Source organism: Castor canadensis, chromosome 5 (genome assembly GCF_047511655.1).
Source record: "Castor canadensis chromosome 5, mCasCan1.hap1v2, whole genome shotgun sequence".
Taxonomy (NCBI): domain Eukaryota; kingdom Metazoa; phylum Chordata; class Mammalia; order Rodentia; family Castoridae; genus Castor; species Castor canadensis.
In genome coordinates, this window is record NC_133390.1 from 71,471,815 (window position 1) to 71,484,532 (window position 12,718).

Here is a 12,718-nt window from a genome sequence, read left to right on the forward strand (position 1 = left end):
AAGCCAGTTCTAGAGGAGGAGCTCAAGTTAGAGTGGATGACCAGGAGGCAGGGGCTCTGACACTACTCCTGTCCTGGGTATCTCTGCCTTCACATGGTGAAGCCGAGCAAATACTCACTCTCTGTTCCTAACACAGGGGGAAGAGAGCTCTTGGACCTCCGGGATTTCATCTCCGGGGCCTTGGTGTTCTCACTGGCCGGAGCATCTGGAACAAAACAGGCAACACAAACATGAGTCAGCAGCCATCCAAGGATCTGAGCAGAGGAGGCACCTCAGACAGAACCCCACCTCCACCCGGTGACAGCCCACCCACCCTGCATTCCATTCTGAGGCCCTCTGTGCCTGCTGAGCAGAGTGGCGCCTGAACTGGCCCATCCTCCATAGGAGCACCAAAGACAGAGAGCCTGCAGCAAGGGCTTGATAAATCAGGTGGTGAGCAGTTGCCTGTCAAGATGGATGGACAGACTATGATGCTGGTTAATGCTCCCGCTGCAGCAACAGGCCACCAGGAATGGTGCAGGTGGGGTCCTGGCAGTCCTCTACCTCAGGAGGGCTCACCCCATATTTTCCATCCTTGGATCTTGGTTCACTCAGCTAAATGTTCTAGACTTCCAAAAGGCTCTCCACAGAGGCAGAGGTCTCACATAATGGAAGGAGGGGATGTGGTCCCTGCCCTTAGGCACATGGATTGGAGGACACTTGCAGCCTCTGATTTCTCAGACTTGTTTTCACACTGGGCCAGGACAGGCCAGACAAAGGCCTCAGAGCAGGTAGCTGGCATGCCTCTCCCTGAGACTATGGCCATGACTCATTTGGGGGCTTCTACTACCTCTGTCCAAGGTAGGCATGGTGAAACCCTGCAGCTACGGCCTGGTGGGCAGCACTGGAGATGCTGGGTAGGTGGATGCACCATCCCTTAGGCCTCTGCTCCAAGTTCCCTCTTCTATGTCAAGGCAAGGTTCTAATAATACCAGAGAAAACCCTTCCTTGTGGAGCAGTAGGAAATTGGCACTCTGGGCTGGGTGGGGCTGGGCAGAAAAGGCCCTCCCTGGAGTGGACTTTAAGATGTTGCGGGGAAACCACCCAGGATTCAGATAAGAAGTTGCTAGCTGAACAGCTATCACTGGCTCCAGAGTCTTCACTGGCTTTCCTTTCACAAAGAACATTCTTTGGGGACTGGCTGTGAGGGCACCTCCCCCTAAGCCCCTTCCTGTCCTCCTTTTCCTGCTCCTGAAGAGGAAGCTCAGAGGGAGGAAGGTGGTGGGGGGGGACTTTCCAGCTGGGGCTTTGGTCACATTCCTGTGGCTTGGCTGAGAGAAAGGGCCATTGCATTGTCCCCGCCTTTAGGATGGGCAGCCCGGGCTTATCTGGCCCAGACTGGACCCCTGAGGCTTTGAGGGCTGGGCACAGGGAACACGGAGTTGCAGGGGCTGGAGACAAACTCTTCCCAGCTCATGGGCTCTCTGAGTGCTCACCTAGATGCAGTTCTCTTCTAGATGGCCTGCTCTAGAATGTGGTTCTGCCCACCCAAGTCCCTCTACCCAGGATTGTTTCTGAGGCCTAACACCAGTTAGGCTTCCTTTCCCACCAAATGCCTGCCTTTCTCCATGAGCCAGGCACTGTGCAGGCTCAGTTGAGAGGCAGCTCAGAGGCCTCAGGGTTGTGGGGCCTCACTGAAGACAGCTGAGGACCGGGTGTGATGGCTTATGCCTTTGGTCCCAGCTACTTGGAAGGCAAAGGTAGGAAGATGGAGATTCGAGGCCAGTCTGGGCAAACTTAGCTCGAACCCTATCTGGAAAACAAACTAAAAGCAAAAGAACTAGGGTGTGGTTTAAGTAGTGGAGCACTTGCCTAGAAAGTTTGAGGCCCTGATTCAAAACTTGGACAAATTATTTAAATTGTCCTGTGTCTCTGCTTCAAATCCTACAATAATTAATCACAATAATTTAAAAAATAATAAAAGACAGAGCTGGATGTCATAAACTTGCAACTGTACAAATGATTCAGTTTGAGCCTTAAGTAGGACTTCGTAGCAGTACATGACAAGGAATGGGTGAGGGAACAAAAATGGAAGAAGTCTTTTTTAAAGCAGTGGTTGGTAACCCAACCCTACCCTCACCCACTTCCCCACTGCACTTCAACCATATCTCACCCCATCTTCTGTAAGAGCAAAGGAGCCTGAGGTGGTGAGTCCAGGGTCCCCGCCATCCAGAGCTGGTAATGACAAGCTCTTAGGGGGCTGCCTGTATCTCAAGGCACTAATTCCATGTGGACACATGGGTGGAGGAACAGAAAGTCCCTTGGGACTTTAAAGAAAATGCTTCAGAATTTCTTTCTTTATTCACTTGCACCTGTTTTGGGGAGGAGTAGAGGCTAGAGCTTATACCTAGTCCAGCATTGCTCATTCAGCACTGTCATTCTCCTGGTGAGTCCTAGAGCATACAGCCTGGGAAAGAAAAACAGGGCTCTTTTTCTGATGGGTAAATGGAGGCACAAGCAAACAAAGGATGCGAGGCCCATTTTTCTTGAGTTTCTGAAAGAAGGGCAGCAGGGCCTGAGATTACTTCTCTCCTTTGGGGTCTTGCTGGGCTTTGCTTCCCAGGATCATTGTATGAGGTCACAGGCTGAGAAAGAAGAGTTCTAGTTTTGTCCTTGTCATCAGTACTTGAGAACTTGGGCAAATCATTTAAACTGCCCCATGTCTTTGCTTTCCTATCTGTACAAAGGGAACCACTGTTACTTTCTCTACTTCACAGCATCTCAAGGCCCAGACAAGAGAAGGCATGCAAGAGTGCTTTGGATTGCTGAGAAGTGTGGTTTGCCTAAAAGAACAGTTAGCCACATTCCCTCGCTGCCTTCTGAATGGTCATTAACATTCTCCACCTACAGAAAGCCCTGCAATCAGCCCCTGTCAGCCTCTGCATTGTCTCAGTGTTCACTGGAGGTGTCAGTGCAAGGCTCTGGGCTGTGCTTTGAGTCTGGTTTTCAGAAATTTAGACTGCACCTTATCGTTCCATCTGGCTGTGAGGAAAAGGGCTCAAATTTCCCTTTCAAACCAGACCTGAAGTCCCAAGGGGACCCCACCCCCCCCTTAAAGTGCCAGCACTGTGGGGGCTGTGTATTGCACCATGGGTCCTGGCCAGAGATGCTGAACCACTAGGTCTCCGTGAGAACCACAGTGAGGAATAGGCTGGAAGGACCACACACTTAATCAAAACCAGCTTTGTGCTCACATGGCTGCCCAGGGGATAAAAATAATAGTAATAAAATTTTGAGAGCAGCTTGTATTTTCTGTATATTTTCATCATTTTGTGATGAAATTGAACTTCATTTCTAGATCTAGGCCCCAGGGCTGGAGTCCTTTGCTGGCCTGGTTGTGCCCCCAGGAAGACTGGAGGTATAGAGAAGTGCGTGGTGGGGGCCTTTGCAGAGAGGGAAACTTGTCCTTATATGGACAATGCCTCACCCCTTCTACTCCTGGACTAGCTCAGTATGCAAATCCTGTAGGGCAGCAGTTTTCATATGATCTCTTCTAAGAGGTGGGATCCCTGGGCTCTGACCCTGGGTCTTGGGAGAAAGCTTCTGGGAGCTGGTCTGAGATTCCAAGAGCCCTACAAGGGCCGGGCAGAAGGGCCCGGCTCTAGTCTCTCCCAGGATGGCCCATTTCTCCTTCTGCCTTTCTCTGGCAGACAGCAAGCAGCATGCTAGCACAGAGAGCAGTTTCTAGACAGGAAACTTGAGCTTCTTTCTGGCTTCTGTTTAGTGACCATGAGTCCTTGGATAAGTTCCTGAACTTTTCTGAGCTTGATCTTCCTCTCTAGGTAAATGGGAATAACATCATCTCAGTAGAAGAGTGAAAGAGCAGTGAGCTGTAAAATAATAGGTGATGTTTACTGGGTACTTATCCCAGTATGCACTATTTAAGTGCTTTATGTGATTATATCAGGTGGAACTTTACCATTCATCAATATTTAAGGGTTTTTGAGCCACAAAAATAGCAGATCTATTTAGTTCAATGTTAATACCCATTAGCTGCCTATGATACGGAAAGAATAAATATGAAAGTGGGAGTGAACTGAAGAACATGCAGAACTGAGGCCAAAAAAGGGTAGGTCATAATCAGCTCAGCAACAGAGTGCCCTATGGTCTTGTTGGCAGTGGACCTCAGTGGTTAGGATTCAGGGATTGGGTTTAGATTTCCTCCCAACTAGTCAGGGTGACCTGGAGTAAGTGACTCAGTCTCTGTATGCCTCAGATGAGGCTGTTGTTGCTGTCACTTCCCCAAACGCTTCTTGTCAGGGTAACCAATAAGTGATCTCTACATTGCCAATTCCAATGGGCAACACTCAGGCTCATGTGATTTCAGCAACAGCATATGACACATTGATACTGATCATTCTTGAAATTGTTACCCTTTGGCTTCTGGGATGCTTTCCTCTCTTGGGTTCCTCCTTGTCTCCCTGTGGCCATTCCTTTATAGTCTCTCCTTCCAAAAAACCCCTGCTCTGCCCCTGCCTTTCAGTGCTAGTCTCTACCTCCCTCCCTCATCCCAACTCCATTCACATCCACCCCTAGAGCATCCAATGCCCTCTGCATGTGGGGGGCTCCCTATGTCCTACCTCCATCTCTGACTTCCCCTCTTAGTTTCAGATGTGTCTAAATAGCAGCTGAGTGATGTGCCCTCTTGGGTTGTCTAGTGGACATTTTCAACTTCACACGCACGGAACTTTTGACTGTCCCCCAGACCCCTCATTCTGATTTCAGTAGGTGGTATCACCATTGACCTTCATTCCTCCATGAAAATTAAGACTGTAACAAAGTATGGAGTGCAGATCCCCCTTCCAGTCCCCTTTCTCTCTCTCCATACCCAATGCATCAGCAACTCCTATGAGTGCTACGTCAAACCAGACTATGAATTCAATCATTTCCTGCCTATTTCACTGAGCCTACAGTGCAATTGCCTCCTACCATATGGTCTTCCTGCTCTTCCTCCTGACCCATCCTGGGTCTGCTCCCCACGTGGATGCCTGATTGACCCTTTACAAGAGCCCTATGTTGTCCCAACACATTCAGAATAAAACTTGGCTTCTTGTCACAGTCCACATAGCCTTCCAGACTTGGGCCTTGGCCCTCTATAGCCTCATTTCCTACCACTCTGACCCCTGCTCATGTCCCCACCAGCCTGGCCTGTTTCCTCTTCCCAGAATGTCATAAGCACAGTCTTGTTATGGCATCTTCCCTCTTACTTCTGAGACTGCCTCCCTCACTTTCCACAAGTCTCTGTCCATCACCCGGCTATGCTTTCCTCACAGCATACAGTGTTACCTGACATGAAGACATATCTGTTCATCTGTACCATTGATATCCCCACTAGAAGATCAAGTCCTTAGAGTGGGCGCTTTTTCTGTTTACAGTTCACAATGCTAACTCCTGGAGCAGTGCCTGGCACAGCAAGCACTTAAATACTTGTTGAATGAGTGAATGATGGCACTGGGTACACTGAAATGCCACTTTCTACACAAACATGCATGACCCTCCATGGTCATGAAGCCCCACTCTCACCAAAGCTGAGGCTGGGGGGGTCTCTGCCAGGGTGTCCGGGGTAGGGAGACCTGGGCTGGGAAGGGCTGCATGAGCCAGTGAGAAGCCAGGGCATTTTCTAACTCCTGTATTGGGATGCTGGCCTAAGAGGAGCTTCCTCACTTTTCCTCTGGGTCTGGATCATAGGAAATGAGTCATAGAGTTCCATGAGGGTATCTCGGAGAGGAGCCCTGCTGTGGTAAGTCCCTGCACAGGAGGCCACACCAGATCATGAAAAGGTGCAGGCTCCAGGACCAGACACACCTGAGTCTTGCCAGGATAATTCTAGATGTAATTTACCAGATGGGACTAGACTCTAGCCTGGATCTAGTACCTACTGTCTGTATGTACACAACATAGTTGTGTTGTATGTACACAACTAGGCTGAGCCTCAGTTTGTTCGAGAAAAGGAGTTGTTGGCTGTTTCGTAAACTGAAAATGCAAAACACAAAAATCTCTGGCCATTGAGGGTATTGAAGTTCAGATTTTTTTTTAACCTTCTGGGTGAGTTTTCTCGCAAGTTCTTACCCATTCAGTTCCCTTCCCAGGTAAGTTGACACTTTCCTTCTGCTGAGTTTGTAAGGAAGGGTGGTAAGACCAATTATCAAAGTGTGGACAAAATGCACCTTTTTACAGGAAAAATACCCAAACAGCACAATTAAAATAGTCAGACATGCTGCATTATACAGGTTACCTCCCCTACTTTACTATGTAAGAGAAACATAAATGTGGCTAACACAGCCAGTGAGCCCTGGACTTATTTTTATGAGGTCCTAAAATAAAGCATTTTATTAGCCACAGAGTAGGGTTTTTTTGTTTGTTTATTTTTGGTGGCACTGGGTTTGAATTCAGGGCCTTGCACTTGCTGCACAGGTGCTCTACCACTTGAGCCATACCTCCAGCCCCCAGATGTGTGGTCTTAACGGTGTTGGGCTCAGGCTGAGTGAATGATAGTGAGTGACTTTCAGAGGGTATGCGCAGCTCTGCTGAGTGGTAGGGGAAGCCAGCCTAAAGTCATCACAGTGGAAAGGGACCTCATTGTCTCTTGGGAGGGATGCAGGACTGGTCTTATTCAGAGGTCAGCCAGGCAGCCACTCATGGAAAGATTGAATGAGTGCAGTACTGACTGGACATAGAGCTGAAGTTGTGGCCCAAGTTGTGGAGTGGCTGCCTCTCAAGCACAAAGCTCTGAGTTCAAACCCAAGCACCATACATACATAAAAAATAAATAAATAAAAAAAGATAACAATGACTGGACTTGAAAATTCAACCATAGTTAACTCCTTAGAGCAAGTAATTCTTTTTCTTCCTTCCTTCTCTTTCTTCCTTTTCCCCTCCTTTCTTCTCTCTCTTTCTTCCCCTTTCCTTTCTTTTTTTCTCTCTCTTTTACTCTTTCATTGTTTTTCCTTTCTTCTCTTTGGTTTTCTGAGATAGGGTTTCTGTAGGTAGCCCTGCCTGACCTGGAACTTCCTATGTAGTCCAGACTGACCTCAAACTTGAGATGCTCCTGCCTCTGCCTCTGCCTCTGCTTCCTAAATTCTGGGATTACCACACTGGGTTCAAGTGGTTCTTTCAATGTAGTTTGATTCATGACTCCTTTTGAAAATTTGACTAAGACTCTCTTCAAGGACCTCTCTCTTCAGAAAGATGCTCTAGTTCATATACACAATAAATTTTGTCTACAATTGCAAAGGATGTCCAGATCTCTTAGAATCTCTAAGTATCATGCATGGGGAGTGGGGAGAGCTGAGAGCTGGAGGGGACAGAGAAAGGATGGGAAGTTTATTCAGCTGGGTAGACCACCAGACAAAAGGAGGCAGAAAGGTACCTCACTGTGGCAGGGGAGTTGATCAGGTTCTTGATGAAAGAATAGAGTTACACGTGGGGAGAAGCACACAGGGCACTGATACATTTCCAAGTCTAACAACAGGGGAAGGAGGGGTTGTCAGGGCTGCCCTTTTTCTCTCTCTCTCTCTCTTTCTCTCTCTCTCTCTCAGAAAACAAAACAAAATCAAACCCAATTAACTGAGAGTCAGTCCTGTTATCTCAGCTGGTCTCTTTCCTATCACTTTCTAGCTCTTCTCCCCGGGGCCAAATCCTGACTTGGAAAGATCTAGAGATAAATGATGATGGTCATTAAGATTATGGGGGAAAGAAACTCTTCCAGCAGACTTCTGGGCAAACAAAACCCCTTACGTTGCAGAATGAATCCCCTAAACCTTAAAAAAAATACAAACAACAAATGACAAAAACCCCCCAAGAAAACAAAAAACAAACACTTCCAAATGTAATCTTTAGGGGAAAAGAAAATTTCACTTTGCAAACAAATCTGGAAAAGGTGCTGACACTTTATAGATAAGGAGAATGCATTGCTCTCCTGCCTGCAGCTAGCCATGTAAAAAGGAGCTCAAGAGGCCAAGGGTTCCAAAAGCAGATAAAGTCATTAACAGCAGGCTGGCTTCCTTATAGATTGGTGGGAATCAGCGTGAATCCCACATGAGCAGTAAGGCTGCTAGAAATTGGCTTCCGGGTCAAATTCCCAAGAATGCTGCAAGGCAGCACCTGGAGAGAAAGGAGCAGGACTCTGACCTGGGTGGTGACAGTTCACCACCCAGCAACCAGTGGAGGCCCCGCCCAGACCCTCAAAGCCCATGTCACAAGCTCAGGATCTGAGTTGACCATGAACTCTGACTGGTCGGATCTGCCTCCTCAGACTCAAACCTGTGAGAAGCCCATTTCCAGCACTCCAAGGAACGGACACAATATCAAACCATACCAGCTTCTCCTTTTTTGGCTACTAGCAACTTAAATTATATTGCCATTGGGTATTTTTTAAAAGACTTTTCTTTATATGATGTTTCCTTTTTTCTCCCATTCATTATGTACTGTAGATCTCAGTTTTATGATCAGGAACTCAGATTATGAAATCAGAAAGAGGACAAAGATTCTACATCTTATGGGAAGACAGTAAAACAGGTTAGGATTTTAGGACTCAAGTGATCCCAGGAGCCAGAAGAACAACAAAGCTGTCCTTTGAGATGCCTTATTTGGACACTAGCTTTTGACATGCCACTGATGGTTATTAATCAGGCATTTCAAGGGCAAGAAACTGTTTTCCCAAAACTACCTTTCTAGACATTTTCAGGCAAGTCCCAAAATACACAGAAAGCGAGTCCTGATATAGGGTTCTGCCTTGGCTCAGGGACCAAGGGGCCTCAGATAGGCTATTTTTTCCTCTCTGAATGGCCTCAGCATTCTCATCTATAAAATGAGGATGTTGAGGTTGGGGGTATAGCTCAGTAATAGAGTTTGCCTAGTAAAGAGTGTGATCCCCAACACTATAAAAAAATAACAATAAGGGTATCAGTCTAAACCATCACAAGTTTCATTCTATTCTGTGTTGTTAGTTCTACTCTCCTCAAGGAGCAGAGAAAAGAGTCAAAAATACAAACTTCCTGCATTTCTTTAGGACAGATCTCAAGTCTCTCAGCTGGGCCTTGCCCTTTCCTAAGACAGAAACTCCACTCAGATCTGATGGTTTGCTCTTACTCCCACATCTCCTCCTATCTTAACCTCATTCTTTATCTTACTATTACTGTTTTCTTTTGGCAGAGGTGGCCCTGTCCTCTCTACCCCAAGCCTCAGCCTGACTCACCTTTTCCTTGAGGTTGCTCCCACACTCAGTTCCCTCCTCACGTCCCCAGGACCTACACTGGGTCTGTGTGCCCAGTGCCAGCACTCACACTTGTTTGCTGTGGCTTGTAAAATACTTGTAGTCACTTTCCTGTGGGTGTGTCTTTTCTCCTGCCTGGTGCCCTAGTGCCTGAGCTTCCCTGCCCAGAAGGTTCTGATGTGGGTCAGGGCTAGGAGAAAAGAAGATGAATAGCACCTCCTCTCGGTGGAGGGGTGCAGGAAGAGGCCACGTGGGTGATCAAGAAGGGCTGTTACTTTCCTTCCTGTCTCATTTTTGCAAAAGATAACTTGAGTCTCACCAAATGATTGCCTAGGTAGGGATAGAGACAGTTGGGGGCAATTTCATTCAGGTGCAGGAGGGCTGAGAGATGAGACCCTGTATGTGGTGACAATGGGAGGGCATGACTTACCATCCACAGTGACTTGGCAGGAACACTCTGCCTGGCCGGCACCATTCTTGGCTATACACTTGTACAGGCCTCTGTCTTCGGGCAGTGCCTTCTCGATGGAGACGGAGCAGCGTGAGCCTGGGGAAAACAGGGAGAACTGGTGAATAACCCAGGTAGGATCCCATTACCTGGTATCTGGAGCATGGCAGAGGAGTGTCTTCTCATAGCAGCCTCAGGGAGCCCAGGAACAGAGGCCTGTGGAATCAACCCCCGCCTCTCAGGGGCCAGTTCATGGTCTACTGATAACCTCATCCAGAAGAGCTGATTCCTAACAAAGCAACCCTCTCTCACCAGAGTCCCTCACAAAGAGGTTTGGGGATACAATGGCCTGCTGCAGGAGGAGGAGAAGAGAGATAGACTCTGTCCCTGGAGAGCATCTGATGCAGTAGAGGAAGATGGACACAGTCCTACACACCAGGCCCCTTACCACAAGGATAAGGAGTCAGGTAGTGGTTACAGACCTGTCCTGGAGAAAGTGACCAGAGAGGGCCCAGCAGTGACTTTTGGAATGCTTTTTGGAAAGGGGAGCTTTGAGCAAAGAGGTGGATTGGAGAGATGGGACCCCTTGTACAGCAGGGACACTTGCCTTCAGGAAGAACTGTAACACTGGCTTTTTAGGAAGGGGCGTGAGCTGAAGAATTGGGATAAATGGGGAACACTGGGCCAGCAGAGAGGTACCTGGGGCTCCACGCCCTCAAAGCTGCGTCTTCTGGCTGCTTCAGAGGAGAGTGGGGATGGGCTCTTTCCCTATGGTCCCTCGCCTGGTCTACCCTTGTACCTGACATATCTCTTCTGGCCTGGCTGGAGTCATGCTACGTACACATAGGAACCTGGGGTCTGCTCCTTGTTCATGCAGCTTTCTCATCTCAACTGTCCTCTTTTCTTTTGTGGACCATCCTGGTTTTCCCCCAGGGTATGGGGAGAGGCCAGCTAAGAATTGGGTCTGCTGAGCCAGATAGGAGGGCCCTAGGCTCCTGCCATCAGACACAAACAAGCCAATAGCACAGCATTCTGCCCAAGGCTGCCTTGTTGTCAGGGCAGCAACCATCACTTGAGGAGGAAGACAGTCACATGCATCCTGCTGCCTGGAGCCAACCACCCCCTCCACCCATGAATATTGGCACTAGGTGGACAGAGCTGGGTGTATGTGTGGGGAGCAAGACCAGAAGGGAAGCCAGTGGAGCAAGATTCCCAGGGAGCTTTCTGATCTCAAAAACCACTCCTACCCACTACCATTCCCTCCTCCCATTTAGATGGACACAGAGACCTGACCAAAACAAGGATGTCCAGAGAGCAAGGATGGCATCAGTTGAGCCCTGGAGTCCTCACTCAGGCAGGAAGAAAAGAAAGCTGAGACCTCCCTTGGGCAGCATGGCTGCTTGGCACTCTTACCTCCTACACCCTTCTACAATCCCCTTCCCCTTGTTGTTGTGCAGGAAGGGCAGTGGGCCATGGTTTCTGCCACTGTGGTTAGGAGACAACTGGCAGAAACTACAGCATAAAGGATTTCTGTTGGACTTTAGAAAGTCTGGCCTGAGCGTGAGAACCTTGAGGCATGGGGATAGAAGAGGGAGTTCAATGATACTCTAGACAGAGAACTTTCACTCATCTGGATAGCTGGAGTCAGTCAAGACTTAGAGGTAAATGACTCCACATCAAAACTTTCCCTTCATTTGGGTGGGGCTGAGGCTCTGGGAGCAGCTCTCCCATCCCCAAGAATGTCCTGATCAAGGCCTTTGTTTCTTTCAGTTTCAGTCCCGGGCTGCCTTCAGCCTTAAACAAAAATGACTCACACTGCAGGTGGTAGTGAACTGATGGGGAGGCTGGTGCAATTGGACACGGCCCTGCCCCTCTTCCAAGCCCCAGAGCAGACCCCAGCTACAGCCACATGCGTGCGTGGGCTGAGGGAGGGCTGGGCAAGCTTGCTACCCCAGATGAAGAATCTGGTATTTCCTGTGGGACAGCTCATTCCTGACCTCTAGAAGAAAACTGTTTCCCAGCACTTTTTTTTTTTGAGAAGCCTCAGCCTGGTGGGGAATTTTGAGAGAGGGTGAGGGGGATGGGAGAGACCAGGAGCAGGAATCCTCTGAGTGGTTCAGCAGGAGCTCTACCCAAGTACCTCCTGTCTAGGGAGTCACTGCTCTGCTTTTGAAGACTGCCTTTCCCCTTTCCCCCGAGTTCTCTCCTTTCCTGAGTGGTGGGGTGAGAGGAAGAAGGGACCAGAATGAGGGCAGATGCTCTTGCCTCTGCAACAGGGTCTCTCTGACCTGCCCACCTGGCAGCCCCACACCAACAGTAGCTACCAGGTGTGGTGCCCTCTGCTTTACCCTTCAGCCCTCAGTCCTAACTGCACTTCTCCTAGGCTCCCAAGGTACCCTGAGCTGTTACCAAAGCACATTTCTCAAGGCCATTAGTGAAATACATGCCTGTCTCCCACATTAGCTCTGAGAGCAGTGACCACATCTGTCATGAAGGCTTTCCCTGAGTGTGGAATGCAGTCACAGTTTAAAAAAAAGAAAAAAAATTGCCATTCTGAGAATGACAAAGGCACATTTCTACAGCAGGTGACCTGGTAGGATCAGTGCAAGAAAAGGTCAGGAATATACAACCAAATATACTCTACTGTTGAACAAAACAGTTTCTAGAAGGAAAAAAAAATCCTAATTTAGAGTTCTTCAGGTAAATTATGCATCTGACTAAAGGGACTGAAATAATGCCTTTGCACACAGCAGGAGTTCATAACTCTCCCTTTAGTAGGATGAACTTACACATTTTTGAAAAAGCCTCCACAAGATTCCACACTGAAGGCAATTAAAAATGAATCATGTTTTGACAACAGCAACAAAAACAAATCCCCCTAGTTAGACTGGAAGGATGTTTTGCTGAGGGAAGCCTGGCCTGGAGGCAGGAAGCAAAGCAGAAAGATAAAGTGATTCTCAGGCCATCTCCTGCCCTGCCCCAGCTCATAGGGTCATTGCCTGCAGCCAAGACAGGTG

General features: G+C 48.4%; 1 protein-coding gene across 7 annotated transcripts in view; it reads right to left on the reverse strand.

The window, feature by feature from the left end:
* The window catches only part of Mylk (myosin light chain kinase), a 257,786-nt gene that overhangs the window by 64,199 nt on the left and 180,869 nt on the right, over window positions 1-12,718 (reverse strand). For 5 of the 7 annotated variants that reach the window (XM_074073297.1, XM_074073298.1, XM_074073299.1 and 2 more), the window contains exons 17-18: window positions 9,684-9,800; window positions 119-205 (exon numbers count right to left, since the gene is read on the reverse strand). In XM_074073297.1, coding sequence (XP_073929398.1) covers window positions 119-205; window positions 9,684-9,800 — 204 coding nt within the window. Of the gene's footprint in view, window positions 1-118; window positions 206-9,235; window positions 9,378-9,683; window positions 9,801-10,500; window positions 10,523-12,718 lie in introns of those variants that run through there. The other 2 variants (XM_074073301.1, XM_074073302.1) reach the window with 2 other exon arrangements.